We start from the raw sequence: 25343 nt of genomic DNA on the forward strand, positions 1-25343 counted from the left end.
ATATATATATATATATATATATATATACCACATCTTCTTTTTCCATGGAATACTTCTTTCTGATGCTTCTCGGATAGTTCAAATTCTGATATTTGATTTGATCCTGATATTTAACTTCCAGGTAAATAATAAAACCAGTCAGAATACTTTCTGACGTGGTGTTGCCCAGTGACCCTGGCCTTCTGTGGGGTCGTGTTGCTTGCAGGACAGAGACGGGGGGGGGGGGACACATAATGAGCCCGCACCCTGGTGAAGGTGTTAGACCACTAACTGGGATATCCCCAAAGCCATCCATTACTCCAGGGAGCTACTTCATGTCTCAACAGGTCAATGCACAGAGCAGAATGAATGAGGGAATGGGTTATGGTGAGCTCGGCACTCCTACGCACCCCTGCAGTGGCTGTCACGGCCTTCCGTGGACCTCCCCGTCCAAGCCGGTGCTCCTGGCCCTGCTCCTAAAGCCTCCCCTCCCCGGGAGTGCTTCCAGGCGTTCTCTTCGATGGACTCTACATCTGGCCCTGTTAGAGTTCACCTCATCCGATTCAACCCTCCATCCCAGGCTGGGGTCTGTGGTCTCCCATCCACGTGTAACTGCCTCGCTTTATGTTTACACCCATGTGTGAGCAAACCCCTGGTGAGGGCTGTCCCTCACATCAGAGGACAGAAGGAGACAAGCCCCTCTGGGTTAGAGCTCACAGCTACAAGCTTATAAAATAGAAGAATGATGACAAAGCAGAACCTACGAGATGTGCCTTTTGTGCCAGAAGCTCCCAGTTTGGAGAGGGCCTGGTTTCCACTAAGAGAAGTGGGGGAACACGTTTTATTCAAGGGGAATCCTGAGAAGCCAGGGCACGCTGCTCAGAAGAGTGAGGAGAGGGAAAATGACTTCGTGAGGCCACCAGCCAGAGCCCTGGCTTCACAAGTCCAACCGCAACCATCTGGACCTATGAAAGCTGTTCCACCTGAAAAACTACCAACCCAGAAGAAGGGGTGATAAAGTAGAAATCCAGTCCCGTGGGGAGTAATTAAAGGACTCATCTTACTGAAGTCACCACCCGAGGGACACAGCCGCCACCTTCAAATACTGAAGGGCTGTTATATGGAAGATAGGGGACCAAGAAGCAGACTTTGAGGCAGGCAAATTAAACCCAACTGATGTCAGAATTGCTAACATTTATTGAGCACTTAAACCAGGCATTGTTCTAGCTCACTGAGCTCTCATAAGAACTTATGATACCCAGTGAGGTAAGTACTATTATTGCCTTTTTAACAGATGACAATCCTGAAGCAGAGGTTACCAGACTTGCCCAGGAAACTCACCTTGTAAGGGCAGAGTTAGGGTTTGAACCCAGACCACCTGGCCCCAGAGTTTACACTCTTAACCTTAAGGCTATTCTGCCTCTTTAACAACAATTTAACATTTGTCGGGGGGTGGGGGGATGTCATATTAAATTTATTCATTTCATTTCCAACATGATTGGCCATGTTAAGCCAACTCTTAGGAAAGAAAGAACTTGAAAGCCAAAGGCCCTTGAGGCTATGTGTCTTGATGAGAAAATATGATCTAAGTCTCTGTCTAGAGCATCCCTAGGGTGTTCATCATCTTTTCTAAATCCTTAGAATATTTATTATCTATACTGTTCATATAGCAGCTATCACATATTTCATTATATAGCTGAGGTTTTATGATGTATTTACGGCTTGCTTTAACTAATCCCCTTGGTGTAGAAAGGACAATGCCTGAAATATTATGTTTCCCCACAATTCTCTGCCCATTGTGGTGCTCAATAAATGAGTAGTGGTTGATATTAGAAGTATTATAATCCCTGGAGTAGCAGAGTCATTTCTGACTCAGGAATTTTATGATCATCATCTTGAAAAAGTAAGTTATACATGGATTTTCTTAAAGACAATTCTGACTGCTGCCAATATGACAAACCTTGAAATTAGCATTTGTCAGTTAAGTGTGTGCAAAGTAACTAGCTTGAACAATTTAACATTTTTCATTACCTGTGGGTGAACTGGTCCCCTCAGAAGTTACTAAGCCCCCACCCTGGGCACTACGTCCTTCTAGAGAAGCCTGTGTGGTCCTGTGGTGGAGACTCAGAGGAAGGCCCTGCTGAATGAGAGGAATCTAGGGTGTGGAAATCCATGGCCTCTGGGATCCCTTCCAGCTCTAAGATCCTACTAGCCTATTTTAGAAAGTTCTGAAATCGGGTTGTTAACAAAACCTATGAGTTGGCTCCCGCTCCAAAGTGTAATGTTGCTTTCTCTGAGTCACAGAGACAGAAATACTTGGAGAGGGTTCATGGGTGGGCCGGCAGCCCGCTGGCCTTTGCAGGAGAGATCCAGACTGCATGGGTTTCACAGCGAGGACTGGGTCTGAGCTCATGTCCCTCACACTCTGCTGCCACCAAAGAATGAGGGGGCAGGAGGCTCCCAGGCCCTGGGGGGCTGGGGACTACAAGGTGGGGAAGCCGGGATGAAGGGTGCAGGGATGAAGAGATGGGATAGGGCAGTGTCATGGCGCCCACAGGAAATGATACCATGTGTAGAGCACATCTATGGAAGGGATTGTTCACGGCAAAAGGCAAAAACCCCAACTCTTCCTAGAAGCTCCAGGGATGCTATCCTCTCACACATGTAAACCACTCAAGGCCCACTGGCTGGAAACCCTGGGATAGAGGATAACAAGGATGAAAAAACAAAGGCAGCATTCGCACTTACCAAGCACCTCTGCCTGCAAGGAACAGGACAGAGTGACTGCTGACTAATGATGAATAACTCCCCTGGGCCCCCCTCCCCCACCAAATTCCATCCCTCACCCACGAAGAGCCAAGAGGAAAGAGAGAAGCATCTCACCTTAGGAGAACCACACTGTCCGACATGAAAGCTCCAATAGTTACATCTGAAAACCACAAGTTTACAGATTCAGAAACTTGCTGAAGCCCATTTCACCCACCCGCTGTCAAGGGGCTCCACGGCAATGGAGGCCAGCCTCAAGGTCAGGGGGCCCCCCCGGGCTCTGAAATGACTTTGTAGGAGTTAGAGCCACACTGCCCCGTATGGCAGTCAATCACCAGATGTTGCTGCTGAGACCCCAAAACGTGCTGGTCTGCACCGAGATGTGCTGTATGTGTAAGACAGGAAACAATTTTAAAGACCTGGTACCAAAAAACATTAACGATCTCATTAATAATTTTTATATTGATTGTATGTTGAGATGATAATGTGTTAGATACATTGGGCTAAATTAAACATTATGAAAATTAATTTCACCTGTTTCTTTTTATCTTTTTAGCGGTTACTAGAATATTTTAAATTATGTAAGTGGCTCACATTATATTTCTTTTGGACATCAGAGAATCAGAGAGGGGGACACTTGGAATTAAATGACTCTTGGGAAAAGCTCTAAGTTCTGTAGAACATGTGAATCATCTCCGTTCCACCCCTCACACTATGTGACCCCGGAGTCTCTCTGTGTCCTTGTCTGCACGATGGAGATAATTATCCCCACTGTCTTCTTCAAAAGTTGACAATATTTCATAATATTTAAATCAGAATATATTTATTACACACTTGTTCAATATATTTATTAAATACGTTAAATCAGATATTAAAATCAGAAAACTCATGAAAATACTTGGCAAACTATAAATCAAGACAAGTGTTAGCTGGTAATGTTTATTCCTAAAAAATTTAATTTAGGAAGTATGCATTCATCCAACAGCTCTCTGCCTTTTCTCCCCTCAAATATAAATCTCTCAGCCCTGCGGTTCCCATGACTACTTCACAGAACCAAGCATCTGAATCCCTACATCTACACGACGTCCTCATTAAGGAAAAACAAAGAGCATATCTGTGGATTGCAGGGCTGCTAAAATTTCTGCACTTGGGTATGCTTGTTAATTTTGCTATTTTCTAATAGCCTTTTTAAATTGCCTGGATATTTGAAAATAAAAGAACCTGACACACTTGCCATTTCTTTCATGAAAAATGCAAGATAAGAAATCCACATCCGTCGTGAAGTGTGACCATACCTGCTCACCGTGCAACTACAGAGAAGCAGCCTGGGTCCCCGTCCACAATGATGTGGTCTCTGGTGCCCTTAGTTCTCTGAGGCTCAGTATCCTTGTCTGTAAACTGGGGAGACACCCCTATCTTTAGCTACCTATGGGGTAACTATATGATGTACATTGCACGGGGAAGCATTCTGCACATATTAGAGTGCTAAACCAATGGTAGGTATTATTTAGGGATGGCTACAAATTGCCCAGAACAAGAACTGCTTTCTCAAACCTAAAAAGACTCGTACAAGATTGCATTCATTTTCACAGATCCTTCTGAGGCATTTTAAATGGAAAGAAACACTTTCTCAAGATAGCAAGATGACCTAGAGTTTCAGGGACATTTCTTCTGAATTCCATGATGATTTAGGGGTTTTCCAAATTCTTCTCTTTGTTTCCTCACCTCACCTACTCCATCCCCTTCAGGCAGCAAAGGAAACACTACTCCATTGTCCAGTCAATTTTACCTACACCGGATATCACTTGGGATTGGGGTTTGAAATCGTACATTTTTATTCAATCAGTCTCAGTCACCACAAGGCATTAATTAACCCTGAAGACAAGCCAGCCAGCCTTGAATGGTGAAGGTCTGTTTTGTCCGTCAGGGAGATGACATGGTTTTCTTCCTGCTCCAAGTGTTTCTCTCAATACTCGTCTCATGGCGGGGGTGGGGGTGGGGGTTTGCTCAGTGCCTTCTTCATTCTCAAGAGGAAGACGCCTCTGAATATGCTCAAATATCAAGGCAAACATGAGGCTTCACTAGTTATCATTTTGAATGTGGGGAGTGCTTTTGGTCTTTATCAGAAAGACTTGCTGCCACAGAAATCACTGCAAAAATCCACCTTCCTGGTGCTTAAACCCTTTGGAGTAGAACATTTTAAAAATGAAAAATAAACTTTAACACTACTTTCATCTTAAAAGTCAAACACCAAGCAAAATACCCTATTCTACTGTATGAATTTTCCTAATCCTAAATCCAGGTCACATCTGTGATCACGCTTACCAGACTGGTTATCTTTGCTTATCTCATACGCTTTTAAAGAAAAATAGCTTACCGGGATAGCCATTTCCATCCATATCAATGCCTCCTGATATGGACTGACCAAACATCCGCAGACCCGGACTTATCTTCCGCCCAGAAAGTTTCTGAAACAGATAATAGGGAGATTGAGTCACCAGAAGGAGCACGGTCACAAATAAGAACCAGTGACTGTTTTAGGGCAGCTTCCCTAGGACACCTGGTCTTGAAGTTGTTCAAAGAAAAAAATCATAGTCCGAATTTTATCGGGGCAGGGGGTGGGGGGCTTTAGCAGGCAGCTGAAGACCATGCACTCCTTTATTATTACTTGCCTTAGTCAAATGTCACCATTTAAAATTTTTTCTAAGCTCAGTGCTAATGAAAAAGCCACCCAGATGAGTGTGTTAGTGTTTTGATGTGTTGAATGAAGTTCCAAATGGATCAAGGTTAACTTCCACTTCTAAGGGAGGTTCTCTTTTGTGTTTATACAGGTATAGCTGGCTGAAATTCTAAGAACATATTGTCCTTCTATCTCTCTACCCAAACATGTAGTAAACATGGAACACTCCTAAGAGGCACACGTCAGCTGTTCCCTAGGTGGACAGGAATTAGCACGACAGCTCTCGATCAAGCCAACCAAAAGATCTACAGGCTCCTGGGCATCACAGGCAGGATGAAACAGCTCTACCTAGTACATCTAGAACTCCATGGTCCTGAACCTTCTACAAACTGTAGGAAATCCAAACACTTAGCTGAAGCCACCCTTCTTCCTAAAAGGCAGCCTTCAACTGACCATTCAGCATTGACAGCTCCTCTGCCACAAGGCATCCGTACTTACCTCTCCTTCATCATTACGTTCAACAGATGCTAACACAACACATGCTGTGTTGGTCCAAGAATATTCATTATACAACCAGCCTTTGTCACACATCCATGCTTGTGTGGCACAGTTCCTCACAAAGATATCAAACTTCCTGAATCAGAAAAGTGCCATGTTCTGGGATCTGACCTGTTCTTTCTTCCCTTTCTCTAAACAGTCTCCCTGGGGAGGCTTCCCTCCCAGGGCCCTCGATGTAGAAGGTAAGCGAAATGCTTTGTTTTCATGCCACACAGCAACCTCCATGTCAGAACCAGGTTTACACATAGTCGTGGCTCACTTGGGACTTTCTTGCCTTATCCTTTTCCTCACTGAGTCATCCTGCAAAGAAGTCACAAGTATGGGGAGGAGGTGTTCCTACAGGGTTTACAGATGGAGACAGCAGGGACTCCCCCACCCTGCAGCGGCCGATAACTGCAAATAACCCTCCGCCTGCCACCTCAGTGAAACCATCCAACAGGAAATGTGCAAGCATCAAAGCTCAAATCAGAACACTGTAGGGAAACACTGAAGAAGTGTTTCTTGATAACAGGCAGAGCCCCACATCCCCGATGGCTCTGTCTAAGGAAACACGGATGTGCATCTGCACGTTTCTTAAAAGTCACATCTTGAAGCAGACCATCTCGGTTCTGAGGTCCAATGATGCGAGCAGCAGCTTGCCCTGGGTTTGCATTTCTAAGGTATGCTGTGGCTGAGACAAGCAGGGAAGAGTGAAGGGGTGGTCCTTTTGGGGGTGGCGATGCAGGCTTAAGTTATCCCACAAACATCTGCAGGCCATTAGGCCATAAAGCCAGGAAGATAAGTCTGCTCGATGCTAATAACTCTAAATGAAAACCAGGAGCCTTGGGAAACCTCCACTTCACCAGGTTTACATGCGGTGTCCTGATGGCAGGAGAAAGATCACAGGGGCCGCCGTGACATGCCCGGAGGGCTCTCAAATTGAGAAAGGCGCACAAGGATCTTAAAATCAACACTTTTCATGGTAAACTCGAGAAAGAGGAATGAGTTACAGAGTTATATGGAAGAACTTTAGACCCTGATCTCACAACGCATCCAGCAGAAATAACACCAATCTGGGCCAAAGAAAAGCGATTCCCTTGCCCAGACTTGTTTCTGACTTCCTCCTGTAGTTCACCCACACAATGCCCGCTCTGTCCAGACCTGGGCCCTGGAGAGAACCTGGCGTTAAAGGATTTTTCTTCCTTTAAAATCACAAACCTTATCACATACATATTAGGAGTCTGGAAACGTGTAATCATGGTTGTTTCTTTTTTTCTTTTTTTTTTTTTAAAGAGCCCCAAACCACTTCTCTTTGTTAGAGCTAATGAGCCAGGCTGCGTGCTGACAAATGCAGGACGGGTCCAGCTGCTGATCCCTGCTTCCTACTAAAGACAATCCGCGCTGACCACAAAATTTATACCTCAGTTCTCTGCAGGGAGTCCGCCCAGCAACACAACAAACACGAGAGGGCCGCCGGAGGAGGGGAAGCTGGGGGTCTCTCACAGGCTGCCTCTCTGTGTGATTAGCTTCCCAGGTCCGGGAACAAGCTTCCAGGAGGAAGCGTGGAGAGTGACCTCGATGGCGGCACAAAGAAGGCTGCTCCCTGGATGACTTTCAGCTTGTGACAGTGGGAACAGCGTCCCTGGCCCAGGGTAGAGCAGCCCCTGGGACACGGATGTGGCCCCCAAACTGTGCCCAGAGCCCTCTTCCTCCTGCCACCTCAGCTAAATCCTCTAGGAGTTTATTCCCACCACTACTCATTTCTAATGCACAGAGGATGGTCCATGTAGATAAATGCCCCTCAGAGTATATATGCCTCACAGACAAATAAGCTTCCATAGTTCTGAGTTTTCCAACTGAGCTTCCCTGAGCGTTCCTTTTTCCCGATGTGGAGTTGAGGGCGGTGGTTGCAGTAAGAGGGTTGGGAGTCAGACTGGCAAAGGTTCATGGTCAAATTGCCATTTCCTAGCTGGTGACCATGGGCATGTTAATTAACCTCCCTGGCCTGGAGTCACCTCGTAAATAAAAGGTGGATAACCAAGGTGCCCATCTCACAGGGCTATTCTGAGGACTGAAGGCGAGAGGGCAGAGCAGGCGCTCAGGAAGCATCCCTGCTCTCGCCAGCACCTACCTTGGCATCTGCCTCTTGCAAGAGTCACGGAGCCGAGCAGGAGGCCCAGCAGAGGGAATCTGGGCTCAAGTGGCAGCAAACCAGCCAGCCCTCAACCCTTCATTAGCTAACTCATATCTGCTGCAGGAAGAACAATTAGGAACATAACACCTTGAACTTACACATATGCATTGCCTCTTAAAATCAACTGGCAAAGCCTTTTCTTACCTGGAGACTTTAGTACATGGACAGCTTTCGATACTTTCCTATTTCATGTTATAGAACATTTTATAAGAACAGGACTCAGTTCAAAGTTTTGTTTCCTTTGCAATAATCAAGATACAAGGCAAGCTTCTTGGTGACGAGAAATGTCAGCATGAATAGGAGGCGGTTAGAACGTAGTAAATGTTCAGTAAATCAGCAGGTGCTGATTGGAAATTTCTCGACATGTGCTCAGTCCCTTTCTGTCGCTGACCCACTGGGAGAAAGACCCAGGCCTGTGCCACTCTACGTGCAGACATCCACAAACATCCTGACCATGCTTCTGTCCAGAGAGTGACTTCCTTTTTTCCCAGGGGCTGGGCTTGACACCATCAGCAAGACTGAACTCCAAGCTGATATGGCAAAAAACAGAACTCACCACTTCCACGTTCCCAAGTCTGGGGCACGAGGCCAGGGCTTTGACCAGCTCCCCGTTTTAATGCCAACTGTGACAACAGCCCTGTGACAGCTTTCATGTCCCTCCTCCATGGACCACTGTCTTTCTAGAGTATATTTTACAAGATATTCCTTTGGCTTAGCACAGATGGTTGGCAAAGCAGTAACCAGAAAAAGCAATCCACCTCTTCTTACATAAATCATTCTAACTCTGGCTAAGAATTTGGATCTTATCTTTTGTAGGCAGAATGCCTCCCTGGATATGAGCAAACTCGGGAGTCTATAAATATGTTTTGATTTAAAAAGCAGTCTCAATGGTTTGTGTCTTCCACTGGAGGGGGGGAAGGTGAAGGCAGGCACGACGCCGTGGGTTGTGTGTATCTGTGGAATGAATGTATGAACAGCAGCCACGACACTCTCACACCAATTACCATGGAGTACTGAGGGACCATCCCACCGGCATCACCGTGATAGATGTACACCGCTCCTGAAAAGTCATCCTCCTTGGGTGCGCCAATGGCCACATCTAGGGGGAGAAAAGCAGCTCTGGGTTAGAAAAGCCATGTGGAGTAACATAATGGTGGATTCTCTAATTCCTGCCATGATGTCTAGAAATTTCTTGGTTGCTGCTTGTTCAAGCATTAAACTAGGCATATTATCTCTTAGCAGCAAGAAAAAAAAAAAAAGTAGAAAGAAAATTATAGAAGCTGAGAAGAGGTTACTTCCAGAAAATTTCTCCCTCATCCTCATAGGAATAAATTATTGATCTATCCAATAAAAGAAACGCAAATATCAACCACCCACCCTAATGTCTGTCTGAGAAGGGAACTCCATAGACAATGGTTATTGCATAACTGAGAAAGTCAACTCTATTCTTGGGTAAAGGAATTATATAAAATGGTATTCCCTTTACCAAAAAAATCAACGTTACTCTCACAAACTGACAACTAGATCTTCCTCCATGCTCTCAGAGCATCGTGGAGCATCAGAGGCTCAGAAACAAGAAAGGTTTGTAGCAAGAGGAAGCTGGTTCAGACTTGGCTGCCATAGAAGCCCCTATGGACCAGCCGCAAGGTTCACTGCACCACAAACACATAGCAAAGAGCACTGAGCTGATGAGAAGGGATTTCATGGAAGCAAAACTCCAGTGGGCTCAGGGCTCAGTCCTGTGTCTACACAGAAAATGTGGTTTCTAACAGGCGTCCTCTCCCCAGTGTACGTGGATGGGCCTTGCCATGGGCAGGTAGACCCCAGAGCGCCCATGACAGGGGCAAGTTAGAGGGCAGGTACGAGCTCACTGACCTGGGAACCCGTCATCATCGAGGTCGCCCAGGTTGGCGATGCTCTCCCCAAAGTGTGCATTGTAGGCGCCATCCCCACTCAGGGCCAGCTGCTCCTCCAGGGCTCCCTGGGAAACAGGATGGAGGGAAAACGGGAAACAAAACAAACAGAATAACCAAAAAAAGAATGAAAAAACAGAGCCGGGAATGCCGCCCTGCCCTGCAGCACACCCATGGACAGGAAACACCTGGGCAGAATCCCAGGCACCCAAACTTCCCCCCCACCCACCCACTGGTGGCCAAATGAGCTCCTTCCACCTGGCTGCCATGAAGGTCTCCGATTGCCTGAGATGCATTTTAGAGGGAAGGAGACCCACTGTTGGCCACTGATGACTAAACCTCCCCCTTGTCCTAATGCTCTATACACCAACCTATTAACCAACCTACCTGCTTGTCCCCACAGTCTCCTCTCCCCGCGATATCCCCAAAGTTGTTTTAGAGGGAGTACATATTTCCATTTCTGCTCTCCTCTGCCTTCTGGTACAAATTTATAAAGCTGTTTTGTAGGGTGCATGTATTAGTAATCTTGGCAGAGGGACTCATGGTTCAGAAAACCCAACACCCAATAGTTCTTGGTTAAGGGGTGGGAGCAGTGATAACAGGACACATGACTGTGCCCATTTTCACGTGTGGTTTGGATTTCCTAAGCAAACACCAACCAACAGAGGGAGCGGTCAATGGTGATGGTGTCACTTTTAAAAGTCACGCCCACTTTACCCCCAAATCATTGGCACATGACTATCAGAGCATTAAAACACCATCTGAGGGACTTCCCTGGTAGTCCAGTGGTTAAGAATCTGCCTTCCAATGCAGGGGACTTGGGTTCAATGCCTAGTCGGGGAACTAAGATCCCACGTGTCACGGGGCAACTAAGCCCGGGCGCCTCAACTAGAGAGCCCGCCTGCCGCAAACTACAGAGTCCACGCACTCTGGAGACAGCGCGCCACAACGAGAGAAGTCCGAGCGCAGCGAAGATCCCGCGCACCACAACAAATATCCCGTGCACTGCAACTAGGACGCAATGCAGCCATGAATGAATGAATGAATGAATGAATAAATTAAATATTTTAAAAAACACACACACACAATGTTTTGAGGCACAAGAGTGTCTAACCCTGCCCCCAGGTAGAGGCACTCAGACCCACTGTACATCCACAAGCCATCCCAAAGCTTTTGTTACAACTAAATCTTTTTTTTTCCACTGTACTCAAACAACTTGCAAACAGTAAAGGTGTGATGAGTTCTTAAGTCAACGAAACCTCTGCCCCACAACACAAATATGTGATTTCTTCCCATCAGTGTGGTGAAGAAAGAGAGAAACATTGATTCCTTGTATGTACCAGGCACTGTATATCCTCATCCTCATTTAAATCACACAGTGACTCTATAAGGAAGACCTTATGACTCTGCCCACTTTACAGGTGAGGAAACTGAGCTGCTGATTTCAAGCTATTTGTCCACATCACACAGGCTAGTAAGTGGCAACACCAAGATTCAAAGGCAAGTCATCATTTATTCCCGCTCCTCGACACTGCCCTGCAATCATTAATCACAAGTCATCATTTACTCCCACTCCTCGACACTGCCCTGCAATCATTAATCACATAAGATGAAGTTCAACAGAAATAAGAATACCCTTGTACTTAGGGTAACCACATGGCATTACGGAACACTGACTGGGGTTGGGATGTGTGGGTGCCAGCTGCCGCAGAAGGTCTGGGGGATTATCCTGCTCCAAGATTCCATGCCCTGGGGCTGTTGGGCTGGTCACCTTATTGCCTAACAAGTTAACACCCATGCAAACGCAGCAGTCTCCTGCATATATGGTGGCCAGCAGCTACTGAATGCCAGCTGTTCTCATCTCCATAACGACCAACTCACTTCTCCCCTCACCTGCCTTGTCCCCCCTTCCTGGAAGGTCAGTGCAGATGCAGGTGCCATGAGTTGTTGCAACAGGTACCAGGAAGCATCTTTCCTCCCAGGTTTTAGATCCACCTTCCCAAAGAGTTTGCAAACATCCAAGAAAGCTCAAGGCTCTAACTTCCCCTGGCTCCTCTTTAAATAACTGCCCTTTCTTTCTGGCATCTGCCCACGTAGTTATAGCTAAACACCACCACCCCCTCCCGATTAGGATAACTAACACCTGGGTCACCGCTTAAAAGTACACTTTTACTGACTTTTTTGATTATGAAAGAATTACATTCTCACAGTTTGGATAAAGATAAAGCTAAATATCTACCCAAGCACCACCACCCAGAGAGATCTATTTACATTCTCTATGTATTTTGTACATTTTTAAAGGTTGTTTGTACATGCAGTCTTTATCCTGCTTTTTCAGTGATTATCTCATAAGCATTTTCTCATGTTGGCTAAAGGCTGGTGGTCACAGGATTTATTCATTTAACCATTTCCCTCTTGTTGAATATTCTTTCCTCTAGATCCTGAAAAGATTCTACTTTCTCATTGGTCTCCTGCACCCACGGGTGCACTGCTGCCCCTCAGCCCCTGCCCCCACCCACCCTCCACTGTGCTGCAGAGACATCTTTCTGACTCGGCCACATCCTTTTCATGGTTCTGCAGAATAAGGGACATCGTGACTATAGCCCTTGGCCACTACGGTGGCCCCCATCCACCCCTCCCAGTCCCAACACGCTGAACTATGGTCCCACTGCCTCACACCTCAATCCACTTGCCCAGCTCCCAGCCCACTCCCGCCTGTCTACCTAACTCGCATTCTTCTTCAAGATTCCTCCCAGCCATCATGTCCTCTGAGAAGGCTTCTCTGCCTCCATGGGCAGGTGTGTATATAGTCCCAAGGAGACAAAATAACAGAGATGAAGCATGCCACCTCCGAAGCCAGTTTGCCTACGTTCAAATCCCAGCCCCACTGCTTCTTATCTGTGTGATTTGGAGCAAGTGACCTAACCTCTCTGAGCCTCAGTTTTTTCACCTGAAAAATGGGGACCCCCGATACCATGTGCACATGTCATTGAAATCATTCACAGGAAGCAGGAGAAACGGTTCCTGGTACATAGGAATCACTCAACTTTAGTCATTAAGATTTTTCTGGACCCCTGTATGTTTGCAGTCATAACACTGAGTATAACTTTCGATTGATGGAACACGGAGCTTTTTGAAGGTAAGAAGCGTGTCTTTTTACCTCCTCTGGGTGATGGGGCTCAGTCACTACTCCCCCGGGCCAACATCCCTCTCCCACACCCTGTCCACATGTTGCCCAGCTCTGTACTCACGTTTCCTCTGTTGATGTAGACAGTGACCTGCCCTTCGTCCCTGATCTCAGAAAACATGGGGGCCCCCACGAGCAGGTCAGAGAGGCCGTCCACGTTCAGGTCAACTGCACATAAGGAGGAGCCGAAGTAAGAGCCCATCTGCAACCAAGTCAAGTTGCAACAAAGCGTTCAGTGTCCGTCCTCACACACAAGGCCCCTGCCTTCCTCCAGCTGCCCAGCCTGACAAACATCTGCTCCCAAGCCCCTCGGAGGCTGTGCCAGCCATGCCACCCTGGAAACCAGAATGCCTGGGCCACGGTGAGATCCCGACTCCCCTGGCCTCCTGGCAGCCACGTGGGCCCCCCAGTCAAAGTGAGACCCACGTTCGCTGGCTTGGAGCCCCACCAAGGGGGAAACAAATGGACTGATCCCTGGAGAACAAGGTACTGCTTTTACAAATGCAAGCTGAGGCTGCAGACATAGGTTACAGCCATAATAAAAGTGCCTCGTATATCAGACATTTGACAAGGCCGAGCAAGTTAGGAATATGGAATTTCACAACACAAGGCAGGCATGAAAATAAATGTTACATGGGAAACAGATTACCCTCGCCCAGTCCTGGGCATAGCTGAAGATTGGTTAGGAAGGCGTGAGCTGAAGTAACAGAAAAAGGTACAACTCAGAAGACCATTTGGAGGATGAGGGAAAACAGCCAGGTTATATTGGCTTAATCATAGCTTAATTCAGTACCTGTTATTTTATTTTTTACTATTTTTTTAATTGAAGTATAGTTGATTTACAACGTATTAGTTTCAGGTGTACAGCAAAGTGATTCAGTTGTACATGTGTATGTATACATATATATGGAAAAGAATCTGAAAAAATTCTTTTCCATATATATATACACATACTTTTTTAGATTCTTTCCTATTATGTTATTACTATATTCAATATATATTCGATTACTGTATTCAATTATATTCAATCAGGATACTGAATATAGTTCTCTGTGCTACACAGTAGGCCCTTGTTGTTTATCTATTTCATATATAGTAATGTGTTTCTGTTAATCTCAAACTCCTAATTTATCCCTCCCCCCACCACCTTTCCCCTTTGGTATCCTAAATTTGGTTTCTATGTCTGTGAGTCTATTTCTGTTTTGTAAATAAGTTCATTTGTATCATTTTTTTAGATTCCACATATAAGTGGTATAATGTGCTTTGTCTTTCTCTGTCTGACTCAGTACCTGTTATTTTAAATTGGGGGTCTCAAACACAATCCAATGGGATCCAGGCAGGTGATACAACAGGTATAAGGAAAAAGCAAACAACAGCGCAGGCATGCTTACAGGTGGCGAGTGACACTCAGCTTCTGTGTCTAAGAAACGATAGAGAATGGTGGAGACTGCAGCAAACTAGAGTCCACAGACCCAGCTAAAGGAGCAATCCCCACCCAGGGGCAGTCAACTCCTGATTGACCCAGAAAAGGCCAACCATCTCATTTTTCAAGAGAAACCAAAGCTCTAAAATTTTATTTGAATTGCCTATTTTTAAAATGCTGACAACTAATTCATATTAAAAAATAATAAACAAACATACCATGCAGGCCAAATGAAAATTTTTGTAGGCTGTATCCTTTCCAAAGGCTGCCAGTGGGCGACCTCTGTTTTTAATTAAAAAAAAAAAACTATCCTTTTAAAATAAATGTTTTCAAATAAAAGGGCTTTGGTTTTACAGACATGAACAAGCATTTTCTTTTGCTGTTTGTTGGTAGCTAACCCAGGGGAGTTTGAGAGAGGTGGAGGGTACTTTGGTCTATTTCCTGCAGCTCAGCCTGGGAAAGGACTCAAGTCCCTCCCAGTCACATGCCGAGGTCACTTCCACCCAACCCCCATTCCCACCTGCCCCCTTCCCAAGGGAGAAGGGCACGGGGAAGTTTCAGAATCATGGGGTGGGGGGGTGGGCAGAAACCAGTTGACAGTCACCAATTCAGTGGCCTTGCCAATGTCCCTATCTTGACTTTAGTAAAAGAAACCGCTAAGACCCAGGCAAGGCCCTGAAGACCGAAGCTGCTGGCTGTTCTCTCTGGCTGAGTCCCAGGGGAACTATTTGTTTCATTCCAATGGTCTATTTAACTTGGCATCTTCATCGGTGTTCAATCAGAAATCCCCGTACATGAAGTTTCCTATCTAAGTTTTGACATATAAACACTTCACATACTCAATTACTGCAATGAAACTTCGATAGGGCAACGACATGCTTTGGGGTGAGTGTTCCTTGATCAGAGCTCTCCCATCAGCCTGGAAATATGAGGACACATGTCATAGCAATGGAATTGCATGTGTATTGGTGATTTCTTGAGTGCACTATACGAAGGATGTCAACCAGTAAAGACCAGAACCATTTGGGGTTTTGTCTCTCTTACAGCCAGGAGACAGAACTCTCTGACCAGATTCTGGCCACACGGAAGCAGAAGTGGATCAGGGGTTTCCTGAGTGAGAACCCTCCTCTATGTGTGGCTCCGGACACAGGGGTAAAGCAAAGGCATCCTTTGAAAGCCTGGGGTCATGTCCTTTCCCACTGAAATAATGGAGAAGTCAGTGGGACAAGAATTTCTCATTTCTTCTGGCACAAGCAGAATAAGATGTCTAAAGGGAGTAATGGTTTATTTCAAAATCAGAAAGATGATGACGGGGGTAAGCTGGAAGATGGTGAAACAAGATGGCAGAGTGAAGGACATATGTTACAATGGTTCAAGGTGAGGGCGAGAAGAGCCCCAAGGAAAATGAATGGCAGCTCTGGAGCTGGGAGGTGAGACAGCTGGTCCCTGGTCCCCTCCTCAGGGAGCCCTGTCGTGTCATAATGAGGACACTCAAGCTGACCTGCAGGTTGGTCTGTGCTGGAACCCACGTCATCATGTCCTCGGGAAATTTGGAAAAGCAGGTTCTCAAACCTTTCCCTCTCACATCACCCACTCTCAAATCTGCTCCCCCAAACCTGCCCATGACCCAGACACAGATGGGTAGCCATGAAAGCTATCATCTAAACAGGGAGGGTTCTGGGAAAGAGAAAGGGCCCAATTATAGACTGTTGTTTACACCAGGATGACTAGCATCAGCTGGGCCTGTCCTGGGCACAGGCAGCGGGCAGTGGAGGTGGGGACACAGGAAGCAGCGGGGAGGCACGGTGACAGCTGAACATGAAAATATTCCAAAAATAGGGTGATAGGGACTTCCCTGGTGGTCCAGTGGTTAAGACTCCATACTCCCACTGCAGGGGGCATGGGTTTGATCCCTGGTTGGGGAACTAAGATCCCGCATGCCACAAAGCGCAGCAAAAAAAAGAAATAAATTTTTAAAATAATAAAAATAGGGTGATAAGTGTGTTTAAGCCCCACAATTCACTTTAAAGACTCCCTAAAAAAAACAGTAGTTACGTAAGATGATAGATGTGTTAGCAAACCTCAGTGTGGTCATCATTTCACAATATATACGTGTACCAAGTCATCACACTGTACACCTTGAACGTGTTATATATCAATTATATCTCAATAAAGCTGGGGGGGGAATAATTTCACGCTGTCAAGCCGAGGTACATTGGAAGGGGAGCAGAGGGAGGGAGGGAGGGTTTTCCACAGGAAAACTCACCCATTTTATTTTTTTTGGATAAAGAGCTAAAATGTTAGGCTTAGCAGCATTTACACCCTACTTGCTCTTTGGGACTCTTTCTCAGAAATGGCACGGGGTTATTTATTTTCTAACTTTAGAGGTGCTTGGAAATCCTTTTTTTGCAGAATTGCTCACAGTCTTTTTCCAGTGTTGTTGCTTTGGGGTTTTGGAAATGTTAAAATAACACAGGCTTGCATAGTTCCCGGGGGAACGCAGAGCTGCTCTCAGGGAAAACCTCACAAAACTGAGTTTGGTGATGTATTTTTTATTGAAAAGGTTATGACAGTTATATACTAAAAATACACATGATGGTTGTTAAAACTGCAAAAAGCTCTACTTGTGAGTGGGATTTCTGGAACTCAGACTATGACTCCCCATCAGAACAATATGCAGTGGTGCCAGGCTGGCATGAGGCAGGTCTAACACAGCAGGACCTGAACTGGGGCACATGGCCCACCCAGGATGGAAACATCATTTTTTCCCCTTCTTCTTAGTGTAATGGTAGGAGAATGTCAGAAGGCAATTTTACCTATCTCCTCAAATCTCCCTCCCAAGTCCCAAGTCCTGTGCTTCTTCCCCGAGCTCACTACGGCCTCTACCAAGACAACTCTTCAAATCACCCCCTTCACCTCCCCACCTAAACTTGTCTCCTCTTAGAGCGGCCAATCTTACCAAACAATCCTGCCGATTGAAGCCATGCCAAGGTGTGCACCACTGATAAGCCCACGAAAAATGGTGCTTATTAATCAAAGGAATCTCTACCTGGCTTAATTTCAGACTACGGTACAATATAATAGAAACTTGCAGGAAGTGGAGAGAGAATTAGCAACAGGGTAAGGATAATAAGATGACACAGGCAGATAAACCTTGCCCAGGACTAATTTCAGGGCAGCCTTCCCCAGCTATTTCTATTTCAAAGTTCTAAAAGGAACCTGGTGATATTTGTTTGTTTTTTGTGTGGCAACAGTCTCCATGGCAATGGTGGCAGAGGGCTTGGGATGTAAGCAGGAGGGGCAGCTTTGGGTTGGTGAGATAGGGAGAGTGAGAACCATCTATCTGCCTGCCTCCTTTGAAAGTAATCGGTCATGTATCTGTACTCAACAATGTCTGATCTCTCTGGAGCTGGGAGAAAGACAGATGGAGAGGGACAGAGAGGCAGAAAGATAAAGGCAGAAAGAAACAGAGTACATAGTCATTTTGATGAGTATCTGAACCATGGACAACCTTTTAGCCCTCTGTGCTGTAACTTGCCCGTGTACAAACTCATCTCGCTCCCCGTCTCAGTATGCGTGAATCCCAGGAATCTGCAGGTCACACACAATGCTGAGAAGGTAAAGGCTCCAACATGCAACTGAACATGCCATGTAAATGTAGGGCACAGATGGGCCTTTAAACCAATATTCTAAAAAGTAAGAACTGATTCCCACATGATGACATCTCTCAAACAAACAAACAAGACACTAATCCCAAGGATCTCACCTTTTTACCTGATGCCTGAAAAATCTTAATTAAGGTGCCTGATCTTCGGTCAGCTCTAAAAATATAAACCTATGGAAGGAAAACAAAAATCCAGTTAAGATGGAAGCAATGACCAAAGATATTTATCAGCATCCTTCTGGGAGTTCTATGTAAATGCCTGACCAGACACATGCAGGTGTGCCTACACTAGCTGATGACAAATCATTTTACCCACTCTGCAAAGAAACTGTCCTTCAATCCTGAGGCAGAAATCACCTCCATGCCTCCTGAGCCACATTGTTTATGGAAGCCATGCCCAGTAATACCTAAGGAGCTTCCAAATTGCTACCAAAAAGTCAACTCCTGGGAAAAGGATTTTCTTCCTCGAAACACTTCCTTCCTTCCTATTAGTTAGAGCTTTAGCAGGTATCACAATACAGTCATCCCTTGGCGTTTGTGGGGGATGGGGCTCCAGAACCCCCAGGATAGCAAAATCCACAGATGCTCAAGTCCCTTAAGTAAAATGGAGTAGTGTTTGCATATAACCTAGGCAATCATCCCTACATTACTTAGACTATCTAACACAATGTAAATACTATGTAAATAGTTGTAAATACAGTGTAAATGCTATGTAAATAGTTGGGTGGCAAATTCAAGATTTGCTTTTAGAACTTTCTAGAATTTTTTTCCCCAAATATTTTCCATCCATGTTTGGTTGAATCCACAGATGTGGAAACCCGCAGGTAGGGAGGGCCAACTGTGTAAGAGGAGGGATGGACGTGAGTATTTTAGACAAAGTGATTCCACAGAACGTTGGTGTCATGAGATCTGCTTGGGTAAATATGTGTTTAGTTTGCAAAATGCCAGAGTTAAACATTAAATAAATTCCTTTACTGGGGACCTTTCAAAGCCTTTAGCCTGTGCATTTACACCATGAATCTCCACCACAGAAAGGACTGTTTGTGTAGAACTTGCTAAATGACATGAGTGTGGAAGTTCTTTTTCAAGTTGCATCTTAAGGGAAGAGCGAGTGTCCCATGAGAACCAGTGTCAGGGAGCCTCCCATGGGGTCAGGAATCACCATCTTAGTGTGAATGCTCTCCTGCCCCAATACCAGAAACGATAACCACCAAGATCCTGAAGGCCAGAGAGCCATCCTGGGGTCCTTGGGAAGCAAGTCTGTACCAGCTCCCATGCCTGGCAATGTGGAACCGTCAGCAACTTTGCCAACTACGACCAGTCTCCCCAGCACCTCTCAGGGGATCCAGCTGAAAGCAGCATTTTTATGTTCATCTTTGTTAACTAGATCCAGGATGCCCTCTGCCTGGCTCTATCAGTTTTAAGTACCATTCTCATCCTAAGGCTTGACAGGGACTATACAGTTATCCCAACCATCTGAAGAGAAGACAATTAGATCAAGTTTTCTGTAACTGGTGATTTAAAACAAAACAAAGCTGCTGTCAGCAGCACTGAGGCATCCACACTGCTGTGAATTGGGAGGTAGGCGTGTTTACTGGCTACAGAGATGCCTGGTCACACGCAGCTCCTCCCCCAGAAGAGATTATCAATGTGGGGACAGTCCTTGGCTCTGTCCCTCCACCACGCAGAGGAATTCATGTGACTCGGAAAGACTCACCCCTTGCTGGAAGTTATCAGAGTTCATCTGCACACCTCCCCTGTGCTCAGGGCCCTGGGTTTTTAACGTGGCTTCGTTTTCAAGGAAGATGGCATCGGTGTTAACAGGGAGGGAGGCATGTGCTCCAGAAATCTGAGTGTTGACTCCTAACTCCTGCCCAGGAGGATCCAGGAAAATGACCCTCATGAATGCCCAGCAGTCACGCCTTGTCCACTGATCAGACTGACATCCTGGCCGAAGGCTCCAGTTACCAGTGGTCTCGGTCTGTCTGGGCCTCTCCAGAATCCACTTTTCCAAGCCCCCAGAGATACAGCCAGATTCTATCAAAGGTCCACCCCTTATGGGCTCAGACCCAAAGACCATTCCTCTCTTCAGTCGTAACTATCAAACAAACTATGGAGCTTGTTAAAATGCAGATTCCTGACTCATCTGGACCGACTCAACTGGACTTCCTGTAGCCTGGAGCTAAAGATCCAACAAACATAGTCCTCCATACTTCAGGCCCCATAGATGCCATGATTCCCAAAGGGATTTTGACGGTCCTAGATCCATGGGGTCTTTTTAAACTCTGGGCAGATACTTTAGGGAAAGAGACCCATATATTCCCAGTCTAGCCTCTGGGCTGAACTGGTCTTGTTTCTAAAACACTGGAGGAAAAAAATGTGAGAATCTAGGCCTAAAGATAAATAAAAAGGCCCCAAAGATATCTGGGACTAGACCTGGTTCCATTAAGTCAAACTTGGAAAGGATTTGGGAGAGGGGAGGGTTTGAAGTCGGGTAGCGCTGGACACGCTTCCTTTGGAGAATGGCACAATACCACGGGTCAATCTTAATCATCTCTCACACACACAGCATCAGTCATGAAAAACATTCTCAGATGACAAAGTGCAGAGAATGGAGAGGTCTGGGAATAGTATTCATAATCGGATGAAGCTTTCAAAGTAAATTCTCAAAAGAGGCTGGATGGAGATGAACAGACGATTCCTCAATATTTCATCATTTACCTGCCAGCCGCCCAGCAGAATGTTCACATCAAAGTGAGTTGACAAACCTCAAAAAGAGTGGCAGCATGCTCCGCCCATCTGACCCCGTGCTATTCTATAGACTTTGTTCCTCACCTTCCCAATGCCTTCGTCCTGAGGGGCACCTCCTACCACATCGGTGGTGGACACATGAGAAAAGTGTCCGGCAGTAACTGCATAACCTGCAGAAGACGGGGAGAAACCAAGGAAGGGGTGGAGAAAGAAGATCCATCAGAGGACAATGTTTCTCAAGCATCCCTTATCTGGACAATTATGATCCAGTTATTCTTGGAACATAAATTATCAGGGAATAAATGGCAGCTGTCAGTCTTCTCACACTGGAATGGCTCATCTCACAAAAAGATACGTTCACAAGGACTCCAGGGCAGGAAAGAGTGCTTTCTGAGTGCTGTGCTAAATACTCCACATCTGTTTTTTCCTTTTTGAGATACAATTTTCATACAGTAAAGTACACACATCTAAAGTGTAGAATTTAACAAGTGTGTACACATGGACATAACCATGCAATCACCAGCCAGAGTGACTATAACCACACAACCACGAGCCCAAAAGGTCCCCTCATTCCCTCTCCCAGTCACTACCCTCCCCTGCACGGGTCACCCCTCTCCTGATTTCTGTCACCATATATTACGTGTGCCTGTTCCAAACTTCCCTCAGCATAACTTCTGTGAGGCTCATCCATGCTGCTGAGTGTGGTACTAGTTTCTTTTTATGGATGGGTATGTTCCATTGTATGATGATATCATAATGTCTTTATTCTCCTACTGCTGGGCATTTAGGTTGTTTCCAGTTATTTCAGCTTTATTGTGAATAAAGCTGCTATGAACATTCTTACACACGTCTTCAGATGCCACTATCTCTTATAATCTCCCAACTCTATTTCACAGATACGGAAACAGGGACTAAATGTGGGTAAGCAACACACCCAAGATCACACAGCAAGATTCAAATCCAATCTGTGTGTCTCCAAAGCCCTTGCTGTGAACCATTATGCACACCCCCTCCTAAGAAGAGCCAGAAAAAAGCTGACAGTGGGTGGGTGGGTAGATGGATGGCTGAGCAAAGAATCCACGGATGCAAAAAAATCTAGAAACAAAGGTAAAAGTTGTCTGAGCTTAGTCTAAATGTCTCCTGCTTTCTGAGAGCCCTACCGGCAGTAAAAACCCTGTACAGGCTGCTATATATTCTACAAACCTTTTCCTCATCCTCAAACCCTAATGTTATGATCATAAGCTGCTTGCATTTTGTAATGGTGTCATATGATCAACTCTTGCTCACCAGGTGGCTGATTTCTCTCAGACTGGAGGCTCACGTTCCCTAAGACTATTATGAGTGACATCAAAGCTTCAAGTGAGCCTTGCAATCCAGCAGCATGAAGGCCTCTGCTTGGCACACAGGAAGGAGCCACGGGCCCTGAGGCTCAGAGGGCCTATCGACCCATAAGCCACATCCAATCTGGGCTCTTTTGTGCCTTCTCTTCATTCTCTGACCTAATAAACATGTGTTGAGTCCCTCCTCTGCACCAGGCACTATACCAAGTCCTGGAAATGTCAGACAAACTCCCCTCCTCCAAGGTGTTCCCAGCCCAGCGAGGGGTCCACACCAGCGGGCGGGGCTGTCTGCAGAGCATACACAGGTGGGCAGCTCAGCACCTAGACTCTGGGCTCAGAAACCACAGGTTTAAACCCCCACTTTGCTACTGATGAACCATGGGACCTCGGCAAGTTAAATGACCTCTTTGTACCTCGGTTTCTTTACCTATAAAATGTAGGTAATAATAATGGCTGCCTCATAAGGTTGCTCCAGGTATTAAGAGAAATCATATGCAGAGCCTGGCATGGAGTAAGTCCCCAGTAAATGACAGCATTTAAGGAGCTGGGCGCGCAGAGCAGCAAACACCCCAAAGACTCCGAGTAAAGGCATCACAGTTGGTGCTACTGGGCAAAAGACTTAGAAGGGGAAAAGACAAGACAGGCAGTCCCTCCTGCCAACTCACAAGCGAATCTCTATGCAAAAAGCGGGTCAGGGACTCCCCCAGATTTAAGTTAAGTGTAATGAGTGTGAAAGAACATTGTTTTCTCATCATTAGGCCTTGCTAAATTTAGCTTCATTTTCAGCCCAGAATTACAGCATTTAGGGCCTGAATTAAAGAAAAGAGCCACGTCATATCGTCTTTTACACAAGTAAAGACAGCCTCTCTCTGTTCACCAATAAGCATGGTCTTGTCCAGAGTCACTCTGGCCTGGTGGCTGCTACCTTAAGTTTTGTCTACCCTCTTTCTAGAGGATTAAAACGGTTAAGAAAATAAAAGTTTTTCTGAGCCTTTAATTAAACCTCAGGATTAGGCTGCCATCCATCATGCTAATTTCTGGTTCTTATTATTTCTACCTGCAACCAGTTTTGTGACCAGAAAGCAGAGACCTCATCCAAAGGAAAGTCATGGAAAAACAGGATTCTCTCACACTCGTTTTGTATCTAATCATCTGAACCCGAGTAATTGCTAAAATAGGAAAAGAAAATGTTTGCTTCCTTGGAGGTTCAACTGTCAGCTTTTTAATTAAATCACACAGTTTTAATTCAGTCCCGTCCTTTGTTCTCCTCTCTCTCTACCTGCTATGTGTGGAGCTCAGTGTTGTGGTGCCCTTGGCTAAAAGTGCAACTAAGTAGAACAGCAGTTGTAAAAGCCAACGAACTCTTCTTTCCATCAGTAAAGCAATCACTGGCAAGCTTGGTGGTAATCACTCCCACTTCCCCTTTCTTACCTGTCACCTCCTTGAGCTACTCACCCAGGTAGGTGTACCTCCTGTTCATGATCACTTCATCATTTAGTTTGAAATAGGTGTTGTCTGTGAGGTTCAGCACTTTGACCGTCCCAGCCCAATAAAATGACCCTGGGGCACCCATCACAACCAGCTCCTATGGAAGAGAAACCCAAAGGTAAACAGGGAAGGAAACTGAAGAGGGGAGAAGGCGGTGTGATGAGACCCACAATCACAACAAAGAACTCGTAATTAAAGTAAAGATGCCACACCAGAAAATTTCTTCACCTGAGCAATAAAAAAAATTTCATATTCATAATGATTTACAATTGCCAAGATATGGAAGCAACCTATGCATCCATCAACAGATGAATGGATAAAGAAGATGTACTGACACTCCAGAGAAATCCCCTCCAGTCTTCATTCTCAGGAATGGTTCTGAAGCTGGGTTTTCTGGCCACTAAAGGCTCATTGCAAAGTCAAAACAACGAAAACAAGAGAGCAAAGAGGCCCACTACAGGAAAGATGTGGACTGGGGAGAGAAGAGACCACAGACAGCAAGACACAGCACTACTATTAAAACAGGCCCAGGAAGCACCCCAATGTTCATAGCAGCACTATTTATAATAGCCAATATATGGAAGCAATCTAAGTGTCCATCCACAGATGAACAGATAGAGAAGATGTGGTACATATAGACAATGGAATATGACTCAGCCATAAAAAAGAATGAAATTTTGCCATTTGCAGCAACATGGATGAACTTGGAGGGCATTATGCTCAGTGAAATAAGTCCAATAGAGAAAGACATCATCGAGGCTTTCCTTCCCCAACCTTCCCCAACAGGAAATCCCTTCTCTTTGATTATCTATATTTTCTAAAGTATCTACACTGCAGTAAGAAATAATAAAAATTATTTTTCTAACAAATTCATTAACTTTTCACTCCACAATATTTATTAAGTATCTCCTACTTATACCAGATCCACAGATCAATCAAATCCCTTTGTAAAACATTCCCAGGGTAAGGCAACAAGGAAATGCACAGAATGTTTAGAAAAAATTCTACCCAAAAGGGTTAAAATAAAGACAGTTTTAGAGGAAACCCCTCAGCTGTACAAAAACCCCAAAGATACAGGCCTTCTGGGCTCATGGAGATGCTGGACACTGTACAGGTCATGCTCTTGTCACTGACACGCACACACCACCCTTGGCCTCTAGGGTCCCCACACTGTTATACTTCAGAAACATCCTTCCAGGCTGGCCCCTCTCTACAGAGCTGGCCTCACCGCTGTCAGAAGCTGCTGGTTTCCAACAAGTCCCTGGAGGCTAGATCCCGCCCTAAGAATTCTGAGTTTCTGTTGACATTTCATAAAGTGACACTGAATTCCCTGGGAGCAAATGTCTGAAAAAGCCAGAGCCATCTTAACAGAACAGCAGAGAGAGGAGGACAGAGCACACAGAAAGGAAAGCACGTGTGTG

The 25343-nt window shown here is 45.5% G+C and overlaps 1 protein-coding gene across 1 annotated transcript in view; it reads right to left on the reverse strand.

Moving 5' to 3' along the window:
- ITGA9 (integrin subunit alpha 9) overlaps window positions 1-25343 on the reverse strand; it is a 324192-nt gene that overhangs the window by 250992 nt on the left and 47857 nt on the right. The window contains exons 6-13 of the mRNA XM_057555761.1: window positions 23890-24019; window positions 21179-21264; window positions 18446-18514; window positions 13321-13458; window positions 10032-10137; window positions 9161-9255; window positions 5123-5213; window positions 2863-2908 (exon numbers count right to left, since the gene is read on the reverse strand). Of these exons, the coding sequence (XP_057411744.1) occupies window positions 2863-2908; window positions 5123-5213; window positions 9161-9255; window positions 10032-10137; window positions 13321-13458; window positions 18446-18514; window positions 21179-21264; window positions 23890-24019 (761 nt within the window). The remainder of the gene's footprint in view (window positions 1-2862; window positions 2909-5122; window positions 5214-9160; window positions 9256-10031; window positions 10138-13320; window positions 13459-18445; window positions 18515-21178; window positions 21265-23889; window positions 24020-25343) is intronic.

Source organism: Balaenoptera acutorostrata, chromosome 10, assembly GCF_949987535.1.
Source record: "Balaenoptera acutorostrata chromosome 10, mBalAcu1.1, whole genome shotgun sequence".
Taxonomy (NCBI): Eukaryota; Metazoa; Chordata; class Mammalia; order Artiodactyla; family Balaenopteridae; genus Balaenoptera; species Balaenoptera acutorostrata.